The sequence below is a fragment of the Mustela lutreola genome, chromosome 13 (assembly GCF_030435805.1).
Source record: "Mustela lutreola isolate mMusLut2 chromosome 13, mMusLut2.pri, whole genome shotgun sequence".
Taxonomy (NCBI): Eukaryota; Metazoa; Chordata; class Mammalia; order Carnivora; family Mustelidae; genus Mustela; species Mustela lutreola.
In genome coordinates, this window is record NC_081302.1 from 80,098,368 (window position 1) to 80,121,672 (window position 23,305).

The 23,305-nt window shown below is 38.4% G+C and overlaps 1 protein-coding gene across 1 annotated transcript; it reads left to right on the forward strand.

The window, feature by feature from the left end:
• The first annotated feature begins 1,911 nt into the window (after window positions 1-1,911).
• Window positions 1,912-23,221, forward strand: LOC131813642 (mitochondrial import receptor subunit TOM20 homolog). Its single transcript, XM_059144002.1, has 2 exons — window positions 1,912-2,046; window positions 22,075-23,221. Exons 1-2 carry the CDS (start codon window positions 1,912-1,914, stop codon window positions 22,765-22,767), a joined length of 828 nt encoding a protein of 275 aa, XP_058999985.1. The 3' UTR covers window positions 22,768-23,221.
• Window positions 23,222-23,305: the final 84 nt, after the last annotated feature.

Genomic DNA, 23,305 nt, shown 5'->3' on the forward strand with positions numbered 1-23,305 from the left:
AAAAAATTTTTTTCCCAAGTAATCTCTGCACCCAGCATGGGGCTCAAACTTACAACCCTGAGATCAGGTGTCCTATGCCACACTGACTGAGCCAGCCAGGTGCCCCTGGGAAAAGTACTTGAGATTGTCAGTTGTTTCTTTCTGTATATGGAAGATACCATTGCAATCTTCCATGGCTTCTATCGCTGATAAGAAGTCTACTATAAGTTTAATTGTTGATCTGCTGGAGGTAATTTGTACTTCTATTCTAGATGGTTTTAAAATCCCCATTTTTGTCTTTGGTGTTGCCATAATGAATTCACCATAGTGAACCTGTAGTTCACTAGCCTGTGTCTAGAGTTGGATTTCTTTTTAATATACTTGGAATTCGTTGGTTGCTTTATTTTTGGATTGGTGTCTAGCATGCATTTTGAAAAAAAAAAATGAGGCATTGTCTCTTCAAATATTATCTTTGCCCCAGTTGCTCTCCTTCTCTCTTATTCTTGTGAAACTATGATCAAGTTTGCTTTAGATCTTTTAATTCTATCCTTCATTTTTCTTAACCTCTTTTCATATAATCTTTTTGTCTCTCTGTATTCCTTTTCTTTGTGTATAATCTTCTTTTAGTAACTTCCAGTTTTCTAATTCTTTTTCTAATTTGTCTCATCTGTTAAACTCACCCAATGAGTTTTCCACTCCAATTTTTGTATTTCAGGTGTAGAACTTACATTTGGTTCTTCTTCATATTTTCTATATCATTCAAAAATCATTTTCCCATACACTGCAGATGTTTTAAGGGGCTTTAATTTTTTGAAATGAAACAGTTGCTTTATAAACAAAGCCTGATAATTATAAAATCTTTTATTGCCATCAGGTTGTAACTGCCAATGATCTCTTGAGAATTGTTTCCTTGTGTACTAGTTTTATTGATGTTGTTGTGATGAATTATTTTCCTTTGAAAACTAATTGTGAGAATTATTTGAAACCTATCGTAGAGAGACAGTCCAATCAAAAAGAATTTGCATTTGCTGTAATAAAATTCTTAGGCACTACTAATTGCAAACACTTTCAATTATATGCACAGCTTGACATTTGGGAGAAGTTTTTTGGGTAGTAAGAATATAGGTTGCAAATCCATCTATTAACTTTTTTGTGGTTGTGATATATCCAAGACAGGCAATTTCTCAATGTCAATGCAAATTTTCTGATGTATTCTATGGTTTGGGTTGGTTGTATTTTTATATGTCCCTGGCTTTATGTAGGAAGAGTACCTCATTAGACTCCCCATTCATTAGGCCCTAGATTTTAACTTCTGAATTTTATGTCCTGTAAGAAATATAAATGGCCCTTTTGCCACAATTTCACTATTCTGCTTACCTCTCTGGGTGTACAGTTTCTTATAGTGTATAGTGTATAACTTCTCTACTCAAAATGCTAACAAAACAGGAGGCTGGGTACTGAGACACTAGGAAACAAGCTCAAGGAATAATATAAGCCCATGATTTAACTCTTTGAAGAAATAATCTTGGTTTCCTCCTTGGCTTTTGAAGATTGGTTAACTATCATGAAGGACACAATAACTATCTGGACCAGGAAGTTCACACCATCATACTATCTCAGTGGAAACAAATGGTCATTGATGTTCTTCACTCCAGAAAGGCAGCAGAACAGGAGACAAAAGTTTGGGAAAAACTAGCCAAAATGTATAAGACCACAAGAGACGTCATCTTTGTATTTGGATTCAAAACCCATTTCAGTGGTGCCAAGACAACTGACTTTGGTATGACTTAGGATTACTTGGATAATGCAAAGAAAAATGAACCCAAAAATTGAGTTGCAAGACAGAGGATGTATGAGAAGAAAAAGACCTCACGAAAACAGTGAAAGTAATGCAAGAGCAGAATGAAGAAAGTTAGGGGGACTACAAAGCCAATGTTGGTGCTGGCAAAAAGTGAACTGGAGATTCAACAACAGAAGGAGAAACACTTGGCAGTGACTTTATCTGTGGTGATTGTGCAGATTTTTGATGAGAGAATTAATAAACCAGAAATTAAAGGAAAAATGAAAGTATCCTCATGATTCCTATAATGTACCAAACCACAGCAAGGACAAACACCCACCAGAACAAGAGATGTGAAACATCATCTCAAATAATCAAACTATTTACTAGTAAATGGGTACATTCCTATTGAAACTTGAAGGTATATGCTATAAAATAAATGAACTATGGATTAAAGTCATTTGGAGAATCCACAAGCACTTTCTCCAAGAAATGCTTCTCCAACCTAAGTAGAATTTTTCTGATTTAATTCTTTCTCATCTTTAAAGCTTTTCTGGTTCCTCTCAGTATTTGTCTGACTTGACTCTCAAAGTCTTTTCTTTGGAGTGTGCCATAGCAATTATGTTTCTCAAGGTCAGGTGATAGGTGGCAACTAGGAGAGCTCAGGTCCAGGTCCTGGCTTCACCATAATTCCAAAACTCCTTTGGTTAATGAAATGCAAGTCTGATGGATTATTATTTCTGGATCTTGACTCTGTAAACTGGATTAGCCCTTGCAGTCTCTGGACTGCTACAACAGACTAGAAGGCTAAGACTTGAGCCCTATGGGCTAAGTGCCTAAGGGCACTTTTGGTCACTTACTGCCCACTAAAGTGGGTTTATTCAAGAGTGATAATCTTCTGAAAGCTAAACATGGTGAAAAAGCTAAGTGTATGTAAACTATGTATCTGTATCCAAAACTAATATTTGTAGATGTGAAACTAATTTGTTCATTATTTTTTACAGAGAATAGAGAAAAAAGGTTTAAAATGTGTGTGTGTGTGTGTAAGTGAAGAAATGCCATTTCTCCCCTAAACTGTGCAAGGCTATAAATCATACTATTTGAGACAATTGTGCATGTATTTACTTCCTCTGAATTATATTTTCACAACACAGTTGCCAAGTATAGGTCTATTTCTACTGCAGAGAGTGGTGCCTGGAATTTGTCAGGGTTCCTCTGCTATTACTCTGTGGGTTGTGCGGTTGTCAGGATTACGTTCAGTGTGTATGCGTGGGAAAGGTGCTGGCGGTGGGTGGGAGGTAGGCAGAGGGAGAGGCAGCAGGAAATCTGAAGAGTAAGAGATTTACCTCAGAAGAATATTTTCAAAAAAAAAAAAAAGGAAGAAGAATATTTTCTTTTCTTTCTCAGAAAGAGTAAGTCTGATAAAGAAATATAGTGTATAAAACAACAAATATTTAGGAAAAAAAACCTCAAATTTTTATTTTTTAAAAGACCAATTTATAATATTAAATTTCATGCTGTTAATAATTCTTGAGTAAAACAATTTTATGTATAGCATGACTAATTTCTCATATCAAGATTTAGTAACAATAACAGAAATTTACAGCTGGAAGGAAACTTAGTACTCTCCTAGACCTTGCCTTCATTTTTAAGAAGAGAAAACAGAGCTAAAAGGTTGACTTGCCAGAGGTCATAGTCAGTGATAAAAAAGCTAGGATCCAGGTCTCATCATTTCCTCTCAGATGTCCTTAACACAAATAGTTTTGAAATATTAACTTTTCCAATTTGCAGAGCTTTTCATTTGAGCTCCACAACACATTTTCACATAAATCATATTTGTAGGAGATATTATAAGCATTGCACCACATCCCAACATGAACATATTTCAAATCTGTACCTCTCTACTTTTAATTCATTTTTTTACTAAGAACAGTTAAGAAAAGATGTTTGTATATAAGTATATATTAAGAATGCTGCCTTAGACTATTCTTACCAATTTCATTAACATGAAATATATCTGAATTACTACAATTTTAAAAATTTACAGCAACCATCAATCTCAAAGATAGACCTATTTTCTAAAAGTCATACCTTCTAAAATCAAGCAAATTATGAAAAAGGGGAAGTGAACATGAATCTTTTTGAAAATTACCCAGCACTCTAATTGAAAGTCCTTTACCCTTCTACCGTTTTTATTGTTTTTCATCTTTCCCCAAAACTACATATAAATAATATGAGAAAAGGTCTTCATCAATCCATACAAAGTTTTTAAGCAACAATGTAATACTACATCATTACAAGTCCTCTGGGTACAGAATCTTTTGGTGTGGACATGGAACTGACCGACGGAAGTTTCAGTCTTCGAAATGCTAGCTCAGAATAAAGACCAACATGTGGAGGATGATAAACTAGTCTGGATCCCCTTAATAAAAAGACCAATTTTCAATAAAAATATGGTGAATACATTTGTATGTTTAAAAATGCACAACTGTTTATGTTAAAAATAAAATAGCTTTGGGGGGAAACCTTAATAACGAATTAATCGAATTCATAGCACAGTTTTTATAAGAAAATATTTTCTAGGTTCCTTGTTTGGAGGCTGGGAAACTGTCTTCCTTTTGTCATGGATAATGGCCACTGGCAAAAAGGCAACATGGAGGCTCAAGGAATAAGCCCTCCTCTCCAGAGGAACACAGCATGAGCACAGTACAAAGACAGCATTAGTTATGTCTTCATAAGTCAGATGCTCAGAATCCATAATACCTAGACTCCTATTAATGTTGAATGGGACAATCTATAATAATGTGATCACAGTGATTACAGGTCCGAAAGGCATAAAATAACATTTTGTCCAACTCATAAAAATCTCACCGGATCATGAACATCTAACTAAGTCTCTAGTTTATGTCATATATGTTCCAAATCTCATCACCACTGAAATCTTAGGGTATAGGTATTTTCATCCTCATTTAGCAGATGAGAGAACTGAGAGACTAAGAGAAGACAAAACTCTGGATGATTGACACATCTCCAAAGGCAAGAGAAACAAAAGCAAAAATGAACTACTGGGACTTCATCAAGATAAAAAGCTTTTGCATGGCAAAGGATATAGTCAACAAAACTAAAAGGCAATCTATGGAATGGAAGAAGGTATTTGCAAATGACATATCAAATAAAGGGCTAGTATCCAAAATCTATAAAGAACCTACCAAACTCAAACCCAACAAACAAAAATTCCAGTCAAGAAATGGGCAGAAGACATGAATGTTTCTCCAAAGAAGACATACAAATGGCCAACAGACACATGAAAAAATGCTCATTTCTCACCAACGGGGAAATACAAATCAAGACCACCACAAGATACCACCTCACACCAGACAGAATAGCTAAAATAAACAACTTAGGAAACAACAAATGTTGGTGAGGATGCAGAGAAAAGGGAACCTTCTTACAGTGCTGGTGGGAATGCAAACTGGTAGAGCTACTCCGGAAAACAGTATAGAGGTTCCTCAAAAATTTATTTTTTTTTAAGATTTTATTTGTTTATTTGACAGAGAGAAATCACAAGTACACTGAGAGGCAGGCAGAGAGAGAGAGAGAGAAGGAAGCAGGCTCCCTGCTGAGCAGAGAGCCCGATGCGGGACCCTGAGATCATGACCTGAGCCGAAGGCAGCGGCTTAACCCACTGAGCCACCCAGGCGCCCAGGTTCCTCAAAAATTTAAAAAGAGAGTTACCCTATGACCCAGAAATTGCACTACTAGGTATCTAACCAAAGGATACAAACATGGTGGTTTGAAGGAGCACCTGCACCCCAGTGTTTGTAGCAGCCATACCTACAATAGCCAAAATATGGAAAGAGCCCAGATGTCTATCAACAGATGAATGGATAAAGATTTGTTATGTGTGTGTGCATGTGTTATATGGAATATCACTCACCCATCAAAAAGAATGAAATCTTGCCTTTTGCAATGGATGGAACTACAGTGTATTATCCTAAGTGAAGTAAGTCAGAGAAAGACAAATACTATATGATTTCACTCATATGTGCAATCTAAGAAACAAAACAGATTAACATAAGGGAAGGGAAGGAAAAATAAAACAAAATGAAAATGGAGAAGGAGGCAGACCATAAGAAAGGCTGAACTCTAGAAAAGAAACTGAAGGTTGCTGGATGGGAGGTTGGTGGGGGGAAGGGGTAATTGGGTGATTGGCATTAAGGACATAACCTGATATAATGAGCACTGGGTGCTATATGCAACTGATGAGTCATTAAATCCTACTCCTAAAATTAGTAATACAGTATATGCTAACTGAACTGAATTTAAGAATTAAAAAAAAGTCTGTGATTCCTTTGCTAAGATGTGCTGAGCTCTATCACAATTGTGTGACTTAAATGAGCTATAAATTAGTGTTCATTCTTTCCTATAGATAATTCTCATTGTTCTTTAGTGTAAATTAACCGAGCCTTATTAAGTGTGGCTAACTGTCAGGCTAAGGATACACGGACAAAACCAAACCCAGAGACCCTCAAAGAGCTCAAACCAGTGGAGAAGTTTAATATATAAACACCCTGTTACAGATGAAGGTGATTGCAATGAAAAGATCACACAGAAGTGGGGTGGTAGCATGGAAGAGTAAAGGATTAACTTCGTTTGAATTTTCTGGGGAAGATTCTTATAGAAGATGACTTCTGAGGGGCACCTGGATGGCACAGTCAGTTGAATACCCACCTCCTGTTTGCAGGTCAGCTCATGGTCTTGGGGTTGACGGATGGAGTCCTGTGTCAGACTCTGCACTAAGTGAAGAGTCTGCTTGAGTTTTTCTTTCCCTCTCCTTCTGCCCCTCTGCTCAGGCTCACTCACTCTGACTCAAATAAATAAATATTAAAAAAAAAAAAAAAGCGATGACCTCTGAGATTATTTTTGAAAGATAAACATGAATTCACGAGATTGGGAAGGGCCAAAGAGCATTCCAAGCATTTGGTAGGTCCTGGAGACTTCTCCCTCCTGGCATGTAATTATAAGCTGTCCCGCACTGCTGGTGTATAAAGTAAGAGTGGGGCCTGTGGGACCTGAGGCTGAAGAGGCAAAGGCAGATTAAAGAACCTCACGTGTGCCTGTTACAGTTTGAATTCAGCAGAAAGCCAGTAAGGAATCATTGGTGGGTTTCAGTTCTCGGAGATAAAGTATGTATTATATTCAAGTTTGAAACTGATGATGTTGGTAACAGATGGATTAACCAAACACCCTAAAAGGGCCTCTAGAGATCATACATGATCTGGCTCCTTTGTATTTCTCCAGCTTGATTTTGAGTCATCCTCTTCTGTCCTCTATCTGGTAACACTAAACCACATTCGGTTCTCTTTTCTGGGCTTTTGTACAAGTGGTCCCTTTGCTTGGAAATTCTTTCTTTTCATTTTGAGGGTCTAACTCTTCAACTTATCTTTTAGAGCTTAACAGGAAGATAATTTCTGTTGGAAAGCTTGCACTAACCCTCAAAAATTGGAGCTACCCATCTACCATGTGGTACTTAGTCTGCTTGTACTTCCCTTCTCAAAGCACTTACTTCACTGTCACGTGACCAACTGCCTGTTGATTTTCTCTCCAGATACTGTGAATTTTCTAAGGGCAAGCTTGATGGCCTGTGTATCTACAATACCTAGTGCAGCCCTGCAATGCAGACAGTGTTTGAAAATAAGCTCCTGAATGGGTGCTGAATATCAAGTGTGCAGCTAGCAGTAGATCAATTGGGTGACCAATGATAAAGGTCTGAACTGAAGAGGGTTAGGATCACTAAAACTTGGTGACTTGCCAGAGTTAAAGGGGAAAGAAAAAAAGGAAAAAGATTAAGTAGTGAAGGATAGTTACCAATTTTTAAGAAAATAGGTAGGACAACACAACCATGGTTGCCTATAAACTCTCTCTCTCTGACCTCTCTCCTATTGCTCCTACCTCAGTTTTCCCAAAATGCGAGACTTACTCTTGCTTCACAATGGGCGACTGCTGTTCCTTCATCCTGGAAAAATATTCCCCAAATGTCCCCATGGCTTACTCCCTCACCTCCTCAGATCTTTGCTCAAATGGTAACTGTATAGTGATGGCTTCCCTGAGCATCCCACTTAGAATCATAACCCTATCCACATCTTGGCTCTCCTTAGTCCTCTTTCCTCCTCTATTTTTCCCCACAGAATTTATATCAGACACACAACAGATTCATTTGCTTTGTCTTTTCCACTACAGATGTGTTCCCTGAGGGGTAAATAGTTGTTAATTTGTTTACTTCACTACTGTACCCTCAGGGCCTAGGACATAGTAGGCATTCAATATATGTTTAATTAGTGATTGAACAAGTGAATTAACAGTAGCATCAACATCGGTACAGAGTGGGGAAAAAGTATGCAGAAAATGATTATGTGCACTTTTAAATATGCTCAATTAGAAGAGGTCACTGAGAAGAAAGACAAAATTGGAAGAGTAGCAGGGGGACCCTGGGTTTGCTTTATCCCTCAAACAGAGGAGCTCAACATCAAATCATTTTGAACAACTAGGAAATAGATTTGAGGATTAAGAAAATAATCTGCGTAACTGGAGGGAAAGTGGCAGATGTGAGGTTTGGAGCTATGAACTAGGGGAGAGAAAAGCTGTGGTGCTGGGAAAGGGAGGGAGCCATTTGTGTAGAGTGAAGCCAGGGAGAGAGGGAGAGGGCAGGAGAAAGAACAGCATATAGGGTTCCTGCAATATGCTGGGGTGAGGGGATCCCCTGAATGGCACTGAGAGAAATCACTCCCCCTCCTGGAGTACATGTGGAAGAGGGATTTTGCTTTTCTGTGGACAAAAGGCCCCCTAGGAGCCACTGAGTGGCTGTTTAGCAGCAGGGGACAGAAGCATGTGTAGAGGGCAGATATGCTGGTCACATCTTTCCACTGTGGGGCCCAACAGACTCCACTCTGTGTGACTGCCTTTATGGGACAGAATGGTGCTGGGCAAGCTGCAAGCCTCTCCTCCTAGGGAGAGAAGCAGGCCCACACCTTGCTGGGTCCTTTAAGATTTGGAGTTTTCAATACCAGCCATGGGACAAAGATAAAACACATAACTGTGGCATAGCGTGTGCAGATGGCCAGGCACAGGGAAGTTGAGGTGCAGTGATATGATGAAAGCCTGGAACACAGGAGAAGAAGTTGTTCACTTTTTTATCAGGGCCTCCTAAACAGTAGCAGCTGTGAGTTTTCCCCCAGGTTGAGATGGTGGGGTGATAGGATCTTCCACACATTCCCTTCCCCCCACCACCATGGTTGGACTTAAGAGAGAATCAGAACCTCCAGGGGAGGCTGGAGTCCCTTACACCAAACCCTGCCCTTGTGCACCCAACAGGGGCAAGTTTCCTAAGGCAGGTCTGACTGTGAACCAGCACAGGGGGCCTCTCCCTCAGAACAACATACGCTGCCCCACATGTACCAGGTCTACTAATCACAGAGTGCTCTAAAGCATCAGCTTCAGTCCTGGTGGAAATAGGACCAGGTTTTCTTTTCTTAAGAATTATTTTATTTCTTTATTCTTTATTTTCTTCTTCCTTTGGCATTAGGCTTATAGTTTTGTGTTTATTTGTTGGTTTGTTTCTTTTTTTCCTTTGTAGGATCAGCCTTTTTTTGTTGTTGTTGATTCCCCCCCTTTTCCTTCCTTCTTTCTCATTATTTGGAATCAGGGTTATAGTTGTTTGTCTGTCTGTTTTTTCTTCCTTTTCCTTTTCTCTTTTCTTAGATCAGCCCCCCTTTTTTTTTAATTTTTTTTTAAATTAGGCTTATCTCAACAAACAAATCAAAGCACACCTAGTGAAAGGTTCAACCACCTCCCACTGCAAGCAAGGAGGAAGTCTGAGCAAACTGACCTATGGAAAAGGGCAGCCAAAACACTACATCAGAGTGCACACAGCATACAACAGAAACACTTCCTGAAGTGCAAGACCCTGGACAGTGTGTGACCCCTTCTTAATATAGTATTCCTCTCAGGAGCAGGAAACCTAACATTCTTTCATGACATGCAAAAGACAGAAACCTAGACATAATGACAAGACAGAGGGATTCTCCCTAAAAGAAATAGCAGAAGAAATCACAGCCAGGGATTTCTCAAAACAGATGTAATCAATATATCTGAACAAGAATTTAGAATGACAGTCATAAGAATACTACCTGGGCTTCAAAGCAGCATAGAAGAGACCAGAGAAATCCTCACTGCAGAGATAAAACTAGTCATGCTGAAATAAAAATGCTATAGCTGAGATGCAGAACCAACTGGATGTAGTCACAATGAGGATGGAAGAGGCAGAGAACCAAATAGGTGATAGTGAAAATTATGGAAAATAACGAAGCTGAAAAGAAGAGGGAAAGAAAACATCATGAATACAAACTTAGGGAATTTAGTGATTCAACAATGTGCAATATTATCTGTATCCCAGGAGTCTCAGAAGAATAAAAGTGTGAAAATGGGGCAGAAAGTTTATTTGAACAAATTATAGCTGACAATTTCCCTAATCGGGGGAAGGAAACAGGCATTTATGTCCAAGAGTCACAGAGAACTCCCCTCAAAACCCAAACAGAACAGGTCAACACCAAGATATATTAGAGTGAAACTCACAAAACAAAAAAGATAAAGTGAGAATTCTGAAAGTAGCCAGGGGCAAAAGGTCCTTAACCTACAAGGGTGGACACATAAGGTTAGCTGCAGACCTGTCCCCAAAAACGTAGCAGGCCAGAAATAAGCAGCATGATATATTCAACACGCTGACTGGGAAAAATAACACAGCCAAGCAGCAAAGCTGTCATTAAGAATGGAGGGAAAGATAAAGAGTTTCCAAGATAAGCAAAAACTAAAGGAGTTCATGAACACTAAACCAGCTCTGCAAGTAATACTAAAAGGGATTCTTAGAGCAGGAAATAGATACCAAAAGTGACAGGAACTTTTTAAACCATTTTTAAAAGGAACACAGACAATCTACAGGAACAGCGATTTTACAAGTAATACAATGGCACTAAATTCCTATCTATCAATAATTACTCTGAATGTAAATAGGCTCAATGCTCTAATCAAAATACACACGGCTTCAGAATGGATTAAAAAAGAAAAAAAAAAAACCCACCAAGATGCTGCTTACAAGAGACTCATTTTAGACCAACTGACACCTCCAGACTGAAAGTGAGGGGTGGAGGACCAGGCTAATGGACACCGTGCTAATGAATCATGCTAGTGGACATCATAACAAAGCTGGAATAGCCATACTTACATCAGAAAAACTATATTTTAAACCAAAGACTGTAGTAAGAGATGAAGAAGAGTACTGTATTATAATAAAGGGGTCTATCCAACAAGCTCTAACAGTTACAAATATTTATACCTCCAACTTGGGAGCAGCCAAATATATAAATCAATTAGTAACAATCTTAAAGGAACTCATTGATAATAATATGATAGTAGGAGGGGCCTTTGACACCTCACTCACTCCAATGGACAGATCATCTTAAGGAGATCAACAAGGAAATAATGACTGAATGGCACACAGGACCAGATGGACTTAAGGGACATATTCAGAGCATTCCATCCTGAAGCAGCAGAATACATATTCTTTTTGAGTGCACATGGAACATTCTCCAGAAGAGATCACATACTGGATCACAAATCAGGCCTCAACAAGCACAGGAAGACTGAGATCATACCATACATATTTTCAGACCACAGTGCTAGGAAACTTGAAGTCAACCACAAGAAAAAATTTAGAAGGACCACAAATGCATGGAGGTAAAAGAACATCCTACTAAAGAATGAATGGGTTAAGCAGGAAATTAAAGAAATTAAAAAAAATTGGAAGCAAAAGAAAATGAAAACACAACAGTCCAAAACTGCAGCAAATGCATTTATAAGGAATTTTATCGCAATATAAGCCTTTCTCAAGAAGAAAAGTCTCAAATACACAACCTTAACTTACACCTAAAGAAGCAGGAAAAAGAACATCAAATTAAGCCCAGAATCAGCAGAAGAAGGGATATAACTATGATTAGAGCAGAAATAAATGATATACAAGTAAAAAAAAAAAATTAGGACACATCAATGAAAGTAGGACCTGGTTCTTTGAAAGAATTAACACAATTGTTAAATCCCTAGGCCAGACTTACCAAAAAGAAAAGAGAAAGGACACTAATAAATAAAATCACAAATGAAACAGGAGAGCCCATAACCAGCAATGAAGAAATTCAAATAATTACAGGAGAATCTTATAAGCAATTATATGCCAAAATATATAAACTACCAAATATATGGAAATATATAAACTACCAAAACTGAAATAGGAAGGAATAGAAAATCTGAACAGACCCATAACCAGCAAAGAAATTAAATCAATCATCAAAAATAACCCAAAACACAAGGTCCAGGGCTGGATGACTTCCCAGTGGAATTCTACCAAACATTTAAAGAAGAATTAATACCTATTCCTCTGAAGCTGTTTAAAAAAGTAGAAAAGGAAGGAAAACTTCCAAACTCATTCTATGAGGCCAGCATCACCTTGATTGCAAAACCAGACAAACACCTCATTAAAAAGAATTACAGACCAATATGGCCAATGATCATGTGCAAAAATTCTCAACATGATTCTAGCCAATCAATTTCAACAGTAAATTAAAAGGATTATTCACCAAGATCAAGTGCAATTTATTCCTGGGCTACAGGGGTGGTTCAATTTCCGCAGGTCAATCAACACGATACACCACATTAATAAAAGGATAAGAATCATATGATCCTCTCAACAGACGCAGAAAAGCATTTGAAAAAAGTACAGCATCGTCCTCGAAAAAAACCCTCAAGAATGTAGGGATAGAAGAACATACCTCAACATCATAAAGGCTGTATACAAAAGACTAAGAGCTAATATGATCTTCAATGGGGAAAACTGAGAGCTTTACCCCTAAGGTCAGGAACATGATAGGGATGTCCACTCTTACTGTTATTGTTCAACACAGTCCTGAAAATCCTAGCCTCAGCAATCAGACAACAAGAAGAAATAAAAAACATCCAAATTAGCACAGAAGAAGTCAAACTTTCACTCTTCTCAGACAACATGATACTTTATGTAGAAAACAAATTGCTAGAACTGATATGTGAATTCAGCAAAGTCACAGGATACAAAATGGACATTCAGAAATCTGCTGCATTTCTATACACCAATTATAATAAAACAGCAGAAAGAGAGATCAAGGAATCAATCCCATTTACAATTACATCAAAGACAATAAGATACCTAGAAATAAACCTAACCAGAGAAATAAAAGTTCTGTACCGTGAAAGCTAGAGAACACATATAAAAGAAACTGAAGAAGGCACAAAGGAATGGAAAAACATTCCATGTCATGGATTGCAAGAAAAAAAATACTATTGTTAAATGGTCTATTCCACCCAAAGCAATCTACATATTCAATGCAATCCCTATCAAAAATAACACCAGCATTTTTCACAGAGCTAGAACGAACAACTATAAAATTTGTATGGAACCAGACAAAACTCTAAATAACTAAAGTGATGTAGAAAAAAAAAAAAAAGAAAAAGAAACGCTGGAGGCATCACAATTCCGGACTTTAAGCTCTATTACGAATCTGCAGTCATTAAGACAGTATGGTATTGGCACAGAACAGACATATAGATCAAAGGAACAGAAAAGAGAAACCAGAAATGGACCCACAAGTGTAAGGTCAACTAATCTTCAACAAAGCAGGAAAAAATATCCAATGGGAAAAAGACACTGTCTTTAAAAAATGGTGTTGGAAAAAACTGGACAGTGACAGGCAGAAGAATGGCACCAGACTACTTTCTTACACCACACACAAAAATAAATTAAAAGTGGATGAAAGACCTAACTGTGACACAGGAAACCATCAATATTCTAGAGAAGAACACAGGCAGCAACCTCTTTGACCTCGGCCATAGAAATTTCTTACTAGACATATCACCGGAGGCAAGGGAAACAAAAACAAAGATGGACTATCAGGACCTCATCAAGACAAAAAGCTTTTGCACACTGAAGGAAACAATCAACAAAACCAAAAGGCAACCGATGGAATGGGAGAAGGTTTTTGCAAATGACATATCAGATAATGGGCTAGTATCCAAAATCTATAAAGAACTTATCAAACTCAACACCCCAAAAAACAAATAATCCAGTTAAGAAATGGGCAGAAGACTTGAATAGAACCTTGTCCAAAAAAGACTTTCAGATGGCTAACAGACACATGAAAAGAGGCTCAACATCTTGCATCATCAGGGAAATACAAATCAAAACCAAAATGAGATACTACTTCACACCTGTCAGAATGGTTAAAATTACCAACTCAGAAACAACAGGTGTTTGTGAGGGTGCAGAGAAAGGGGAACCTTCTTGTACTGTTAGTTAAAAGGCAAATTGGTGATCCACTCTGGAAAACAGTATGGATTTTCCTCAGAAAGTTAAAATGCGAGCTACCCTATGACCCAGCAATTGTATTATTAGTTATTTATCCAAAGGATACAAAAATTCTGATTTGAAGGGGCACATGCACCCCACGTTTATAGCAGTACTATCAATAATAGCCAAATTATGGAAAGAGCCCAGATGTCCATTAACAGATGAATGGATAAAGAAGATGTGGTATATGTACAATGGAATACTACTTGGTATCAGAATGAATGAAATCTTGCCACTTGCAATGATATGGATGGGACTAGAGGGCATTATGTGAAATAAGTCAGTCAGAGAAGGACCAATACTCTGTGATTTCACTCATATGTGCAATTTCAGAAAAACAGATAAACAAAGAGGAAGGGAAGGAAAAATAAAATAAGATAAAAAACAGAGAGGGAGGCAAACCACAAGAGACTCTTTAATGTAGACAAGAAGCTGACAGTTGCTGAAGGGGAGGTGGGTGGGAAAATGGGCTCGATGGGTGATGGACATTATGGAGGACACTGGTTTGAATGTGAACTCGGTGTTGTATGCAGCTGATGAATAACTGGATTCTGTTCTTGAAAGCAGAGCCACACTCTATGTTACCTAACTTGAAATTTAAAAAAAGAAAGAAAGGGGGGAAGGGAGGGGCGGACGGACGACGGGAGGAGGAAGGAAGGATGGAGGAAAGAAAGAAGCAAAGGAACAAAGGATATAAAGTAGTGCCCAGAAAAACAAGTAAATGGTTCAGAAACTTGCAAATGTGTTTAACTAATTCCAAAGACATGCCCATCACAGTTACAGGTACCATTTTTCAACCATTAGTAGATTAGTAGAGATTAAAGATTTGGAAAAGACCCACCTAATTAATGTTTTTGGGTTAAAGTCACAATACAAATGCATACCCACATACCATATAAATACTTAAGGCTATAAATGAAGCAAACTCGAAAAGAAAATGCATTCCTTTCTCTCACTTTAAAAAAGAAAGAGGTCTCTGAGCAATACAACTGGTGCTCCGGGAAAAGGTTTCAGCTAGTATAAGAAGCATTATCATACTCACAAACAATGTGCACGGGAAAAAGAAAAATTTAAAAAGCTATAGAAATTGGGAAACAACAATATTTAAGGTTTGGGCAAAGGAAGAAGAATAAGCAAAAGGGGAGCCTGGGTGACTCAGTGGGTTAAAGCCTCTGCCTTCGGCTGAGGTCATGATTCCAGTGGGTTAAAGCCTCTGCCTTCGGCTCAGGTCATGATCCCAGGGTCCTGGGATGGAGCCCCGCATTGGGCTCTCTGCTCAGCGGAGAGCCTGATTTCCTTCCTCTCTCCCTGCCTGCCTCTCTGCCTAGTTGTGATCTCTGTCTGTCAAATAAATAAATAAATAAATAACCTGGGGGGGAAAAAAAAGGCTAAGAACAATGCCAGAAAAGGAGAAAGGAGAGAATTTGAAGAGGTTCAGTAGTATCCAGTGTAAGACAAACTATAATAAAGGAAGAGAAAGACCCAGAGTATTCATAATTAGGTTACTACTGACTTTAGTCAATGCAGTTTTAGAGGATCACAAAGTAACAATGACGAATAACCACCACTTATGGAACAATCACTTATAGGTATATTCAAGGGGGTGATTCAAATGTACTATCGCTAATCTTCCCAACCACATTACCAAGTACCTCTCCTATTATCCAAATTTTATAGAAGAAAACTTAGGCTAAGTAAGATGAAGTGTCTCATATGTTACAGATGAACAAAAAGTGGAGGAGCTAAGGTTTGAGTCCTAGTAAAAATATACCTTATAAAATGTTTTGTTCATATGACACTCTTGGTGTAAATTCCACATGCATAAATTTTTGAGGTACAAAGATCTTGCCACTTTAAATACCAACAGTCACATATTTTAAAGATCTTTAAAAGAATTGTTAAAAAACCTTATACTTGATCATTTATGAATGCCATTATGAATGTCAATTGCTGTATTTATGCCTTTGGGAACAGTTGAGTCGTTTAGATTTTTTTGCTTTTATGATGAAAGGCACTACGGTTTTTTTTTTTTTTTTTTTTGAGAATCTGTGTCTTCATTTTATGATTTTTTTTTTTTTGCCTATGGGCTAGAATCATGCTAAGTGCTATACATATATCCTCTCAGGTAATCCTCACCATAACCTTATGATTTAAGTTCTAGTATAAGAAAAAAGAGGAGAGAGTAAATAACTTATCCAATGTCACATATTCAGTCCTAGCAGAGGTTTTAGGTCTCTGAGCCTCCAACTCCAAAGCTCTTAATCTTAATTCTGACTCAGCTGTTTTCCAGGGTGATATGCCAATGAGGTCCTTAGTCACTTTGCAGATAGACCAGATTTCCGGATAAGTATTGCCCTAAATGAACTCTGAGATATTCAACTTCCAAAAATTTGCTGTTAATTGGGGAAAAAAAAAGTTAACCTTTTAGATATTTGGACAAATGCTAACAATTTAAGAAAAAAAAAAAGGAAGCATCAGTATTCGTGAGTACTCTGTCATAATAGTTTAATAATTGCATTAATTTCCTATTTGTTACCAAATTACCATAAATTCATACTTTAAAACAATGCTTTTTATTACCTTGTTGTTGTATAGGGTCAAGTAACCTTGTATAGGTCTCACTGAGTTAAGGCTGGGGACAGCTGCATTCCTTTCTATGGGCTCTTTGGGGGAACCTTCCTTTTCCAGATTCTTGAGATGGCACATCTTCCTTGGCTTATGCTTCCTTTCCTCCATTTTTAAAGCCACAAGAGCAAAATGAGTCTTTATCACATGAAATATATTTCACCTTCTTTCCTGCACTCCTCTTGCTCTTTTAAGAACCCCTGTAATTGGGCGCCTGGTGGCTCAGTGGTTTAAAGCCTCTGCCTTTGGCTCAGGTCATGATCTCAGGGTCCTGGGATCGAGGCCCGCATCGGGCTTTCTTCTCAGTAGGGAGCCTGCTTCCCTCTCTCTCGATCTGCCTCTCTGCCTACTTGTGATTTCTGTGTGTCAAATAAATAAATAAAATCTTAAAGAACCCCTGTAATTACACTGGGCCCACCTGTATAATCTAGAATACTCTCCCTCTTAAGGTTAGCTGATTAGCAACTTTGACCCTATCTGTAACCGTAATTCGCCTTAGGCTGTGTAAGGTAACATACTCACAGGTTCTGCAGATCAGAACATAGGCACCTTTGGGGAACTCGTATTCTGAATACCACAGTAAATAAGAAAATTCTCACCTATAGCATAGTATGTTCCTACTATTGGAGAACAGGATGGAGAACATGTGTTCTCCATTTCTTTTTATTTTTTTTTTAACCAATAGAAGGAGAGGGAAAAAGATACTAGGCTGATTGGGAAATACGAATTTGGATTATACTGTTTGCAGAAATATTTAGGCTGAATTTTCAAAATTTATCTTGCAGATCTTAAAAGTAGTCTTCAGCTATCCTCAGTCTAGGCAATAAAACAGGGGCATATGCTATGGTCCGGAAAGGTGCTTACTTTCTATAAAAGTTAAAGGATCTGTTCGTTAGTCTTCATTCATCCCTTCACCCCTTGCCCTTGCAAGTTACACTTTCACCCTTCCTAGCAATGTCCATGGACTCTAATTTACATATATGACCAAAATTCAAGCTATCTGAATGTAACCCATCTTTGATATTAGTGATTCCTCATACATGTTAGTGAAGCCTGCGGGTTTTCAGAGCTTTTTCTATACTTTAGAAAAACTAATTATTCCAACTAATTTTTCCAGCCCTAGAATCACATGAAGGAAACATTTTTTAAGCCACGAGTGGAAAAAGTTTTATTAACATTTTCTTATCAAAGCTCACCTTCCTTGGGGCGCCTGGGTGGCTCAGTGGGTTAAAGCCTCTGCCTTCAGCTCAGGTCATGATCTCAGGGTCCTGGGATCGAGCCCCGCATTGGGCTCTCTGCTCAGCGGGGAGCCTACTTCCCCCTCTCTCTTTGCTTGCCTCTCTGCCTATTGGTGATTTCTGTCTGTCAAATAAATAAATAAAATCTTTTAAAAAAAAAAAAGCTCACCTTCCTCTCTTTCCCTAATATGTCCTCCAAATTCTCAGAAAGTAACCTAATATTATTCCCACTTCCATTGTAATAAGTTGAACAGGGAAGACTTGCTAACCATAAATATTTAAAATAATAATTCAAAAATTGCTAAATAATTATTAAATAATAATTATATACTAACCTTTAATTTTTTAAACTTTATGTTTCTAGTACTCTTTTTTTTTTAAGATTTTATTTATTTATTTGACAGACATCACAAGTAGGCAGAGAGGCAGGCAGAGAAGAGAAGAAGTGAAGCAGGCTCCCCGCTGAGCAGAGAGCCAGATGCCCAGCTTGATCCCAGGACCCTGGGATCATGACCTGAGCCAAAGGCAGAGGCTTTAACCCACTGAGCCACCCAGGTGCCCCTAAACTAACCTTTATTACAATGCAACAAAAAAGAAACTGCAGAGGAATAAATTTAAAACAATAAGTTGTATCAATATAAAGAAAACACTGAAACTCTACTAAGAAAATAGAACATAAATGGAATAACATACCTTGCTGTTAGAATGAATATTGGAAGGATAACAACTCTCTTAAAATGAATACATTTTTACTTCACGGAAGTAGAGTTGTCCCAGACCAGCAGCATCAACATCACCCTTTGAATTTTAGGATACACAAATTCCAAGCCTCAACTCAGACTCAGTGAATTAGAAACTCTGAAGGTGAGGCCCCACAAACTATGTTTTAGCAAGCTTTCCGCAAGATTCTGACTGATAGGTGCAAAAATCTGAGATTCCTGTTTTAATGTCATTTTTTTTAAAGATTTATTTATTTATTTATTTGACAGAGATCACAATTAGGCAGAGAAGAAGGCAGAGAGAGACGAAGGGAAGCAGGCTCCCCGCTGAGCAGAGAGCCAGATGCTCAGCTTGATCCCAGGACCCTGGGATCATGACCTGAGCCAAAGGCAGAGGCTTTAAACCACTGAGCCACCCAGGCACCCGTTTTAATGTAATTTTAACAAAAGTAACAACGTAAATTTTTCCTCAACAGAGAAATAGAAATAGACAAGCTGATTCTAAAGGTCATATGGAAAAATACCCATTAAAATGTTGGCAAAGAAATCAATGGAAAAGAATAGAGAGTCCATAAATATTCTCTCTACATAAAGGAATTTAGTACCTAAGAAGAGTGGCGTTTTATTTATTTTTTTTAAAGATTTTATTTATTTACTTGACAGACAGAGACCACAAGTAAGCAGAGAGGCAGGCAGAGAGAGAGGAGGAAGCAGGCTCCCTGCTGAGCAGAGAACCCGATGTGAGGCTCGATCCCAGGATGCTGGGATCATGACCCGAGCCGAAGGCAGAGGCTTTAACCCACTGAGCCACCCAGGCACCCCAAGAGTGGCGTTTTAAATCAGAGAGGAATGATGCAGAGACAACTGGTTAGCCCTCACAAACAATAAGCCACCCAAATAAATAACGAAATGGAACAATAAGTTCCTGGAAGAAATAAGAGATGAATTTTTATGAACTGAGAAGAAACAAATGCCCTTCTAAGCAAGACATACAGGTAGGAAGAAGACTGGGAAATCTGATTGACTGCTTAAAAAAAAAATTAACAAAGAAAAAAGTACTGTAAACCACACCATGTGACCACTAATCAGCTAGAGAAAAGAATATTTGTAATATGTAAAACAGACCAAAAGTCCAACGACTCTAACTCACAAAGAGCATTACAAATTAAAACTCAATAAAAAAATGAGAGAAGGATATGAAAAGAGGTGCTGTGTGTGAAGCGAAGAAGACTCACAAACATATGAATATATGAAATATATGAGAAGGTATTATAAGAGAAGAGAAGTAAAACAATAAGGAGAAATTTTCATCTTTGAAATTGGCAAAACATACTTGATAATCCAATGTGGCAATGAGGAGAAACAGCATTCTCCTTTACCACAAACAGAAGCATAAACTGATGAAACATCATTGGAGGCAATTTTCCAACATCCATCAATATCTGAAAACAAACACACCTTACATTTCCTAGTTAGGAACTTATCGTTCAGTAATAGCACACATGGTCAAAGAGATGTAAATGCCATGGTGTTCATCCCATCATTGTTTGAAATAACAAAATAGTAGACCAAACCAAGTGTCTGTTACTAGAAAATGTGTAAATAATGCCCTATTCATCTTACAATACCAAACAACCACAACAACAAACTGAAATAGCTCTATGTAGCAATATCTAAGGTAAATTACCAAGTTAAAAAAAATGGTGAATAATAGAGAGTACAGTATATTTCTATATGTATAAAAGGAAATACAGATCTTTTGTCTCTCTATATACATGCTTCTCTAGGCATGTATTTATGAAAGACACACAGTAGCTGTTAACACTAGTTGATATTCTGGGAGTACCTGGGTGGCTCAGTCGTTAAGCATCTGCCTTCGGCTTAGGTCATGATACCGGGGCCTGGGATCAAACTCTGCAATGGGCTCCCTGCTCAGCAGAAAGCCTGCTTCTCTGCTTCTCTCTCTCTCTCTCGTTCCCCCTGCTTGTGTTAACTCTCTTGCTGTCTCTCTCTAATAAATAAATACACAATCTTTAAAAAAATATTCTGTTTGGGATCCAGGGTCGAGGTGTTTAGGGTAGAAACCTTATTTACAACACTTTTTTGTTCTATTTCTACTATTTGAATTGCTTTTTATTTTTTTAAATTTCACTATAGTGGATACACATTACATTAGTTTCAGGTGAAAATAGTATAGTAATTCAACAACTGTATACATTATGCTTTCCATACCACAAGTATAGCTGCTATCTGTCCCCATACATTGCTATTACAATATCATTGATTATATTCCCTACACTGTACCTTTTATTCCCATGACTTACTCACTCCATAACCGGAAGCCTGTATTTCTCTCGCTCCTTCGCGGTTTGTTCATCCCGCCCCACCCCCAGCCCTTCCCTTCTGGCCACCATCAGTTTGTTTTCTGTATTTATAGGTCTGATTCTGCTTTTTGTTTGTTTATTCATTTTGTTGTTTAAATTCTACATATAAGTGGAATCATATGGTATTTGTCTTTTAAAAAGTAGAGCTTAATGTTTGGAATGGTGGAGTAAAAGCAATAGCAACAATGGCAAAACTGTCAAAATCATCTTTTTCCAAACTCTGCAAATTGACTTCAGTTAGTTATCTCATTTTTCTCTTAATCCCATTCCCCTATCAGGTTCTGGAGTAGCAATGAAAACAAAGAGCCTCACCACTCTGGTAGCTGGCTAAACTCGCAGCCTATCAATACATATAGGATTAGGGTAGGTTTAGAATTCCCTGAAATGTCCATACCTAAAGAACTGTCAATATTTGCCTATCTAGCATCTCACCAAACGATTCCATTTTCAAGGCATTTTATTTCATGACTCAAGAGCTGCCTCTGTGCAAACAGTGTTACTTTGGAGCGCTTACGAAAGAAAATCAGTGGCAATTAGTTAGCACTGAAGCTGTTGGAGGGAACTTTAACGCTTGGGGCTGATGAGAGGCTGATCAAACAAACACAAATTAAAGGGAAAATTGAAGAATTAAGATGTCCACATGGAACCCTGAAAAACTTCAACATATTCCTGGGATTCTAGAGGCTCATGTACATGCAAAGAGCTTAGTGCATGACCATGAAAGACTTGAGAAGGCTCTGAGCTCTCATTTCTGGCTGACTTTGAGACTCTGTGCAAGCAGAAAGTGAAGGCTAAGGCCAAGGCAGGGTTGTGAACTGCCCGGTGGAGCACTGAGGGAACGCCCCGACAAATATACCAAGCCCCTCAGCAAAGGTTGAGAGACTTCTTCGTTCAACCTCCCATCAATCACTGGCTGACTGCTAAGGCACCAGAACAGAGACTTCAGTGCCCACACAACAAAGAACGGACTTTACCGAACAATCACTTAAAACACAGAGAGCAGCTTTCCGCGTCTCCCGCGGCGAGCGGCCGGTCGCAGCGGCGTGGTCGCGGCTTCCCGGCCCACAGCTTCTTCGCCGGCCCCGCCGCCGCCGCGCTCGCTCCTGCCTCTGGGCCGTGGGAAGGTGGTGGCCGGAACCGCGCCGGCGCCGCCGGCGTCTGCGGGGCTCTCTGCAGCGGTTACTGCATCTGCTTCGGCCGCAAGAGGCCGAGTGACCCCAACTTCGAGAACAGGCTTCGAGAACGAAGAAAGAAACAAAAGCTTGCCAAGGAGAGAGCCGGACTTTGCAAGTTACCTGACCTTAAAGATGCCCAAGCTGTTCAGAGATTCTTCCTTGAAGAAATACAACTTGGGGAAGAGTTGCTAGCCCAAGGCGAATATGAGAAAGGTGTAGACCATCTGACAAATGCAGTTGCTGTGTGTGGACAGCCACAGCAGTTGCTGCAAGTGTTACAGCAGACTCTCCCACCACCAGTGTTCCAGATGCTTCTGACCAAGCTTCCAACAATTAGTCAGAGAATTGTAAGTGCTCAGAGCTTGGCTGAAGATGATGTGGAATGAGAACATGTCAACATAATCTCAATTAAAAATATTTTTAAAATCTGAAGTTGGAAGCTGAGCAGCTCTGGGGGGAAAAGGGCAAATAGGCTTGTTACGGACTGTCCTACACTGAAATCTACCAAAGTTAATTTTTACTTTGTGTAGATCCATTCGCCTGTTTTATTTATTTTTCCCAGTGAAAAGTGTATTTTGATACACTATGCGGTCCATTTTATAAATATACTGATTTACCAAAATATCATGGATTTTATTCCTAAAACGTGCAATTAAAGTGTACATATAACATCACATTACTTAGGTTAAAAATACTCAGTGCTTAGTTTTGAAAGATAGGCCGAAAAAGTATAGGAGAAAGCTGAAGAATGCACGTTCTTTTTAAGCTCGTACATTTGCTCTACATTAAAGAATTGGATGGAGTCTATCAAAACTGAGCATTAAAATCTTTGAGAGATTATTTTTTTCCTTTTAATCTCTTAAATAGGATGTGAGAAGTGCTGCTGTGCTGTATTAATTCACCTCCTCCCCGTGTATTTGTCAT

Excerpts from the sequence above, each read along its gene's own strand:
- LOC131813642 (XM_059144002.1), top strand. The coding sequence starts at position 1,912 with ATGTTGGTGCTGGCAAAAAGTGAACTGGAGATTCAACAACAGAAGGAG. Across the intron at positions 2,047-22,074 it reads AAATTAAAGGAAAAATGAAA|CAAAGGTTGAGAGACTTCTT; the intron begins GTATCCTCATGA and ends CAAGCCCCTCAG.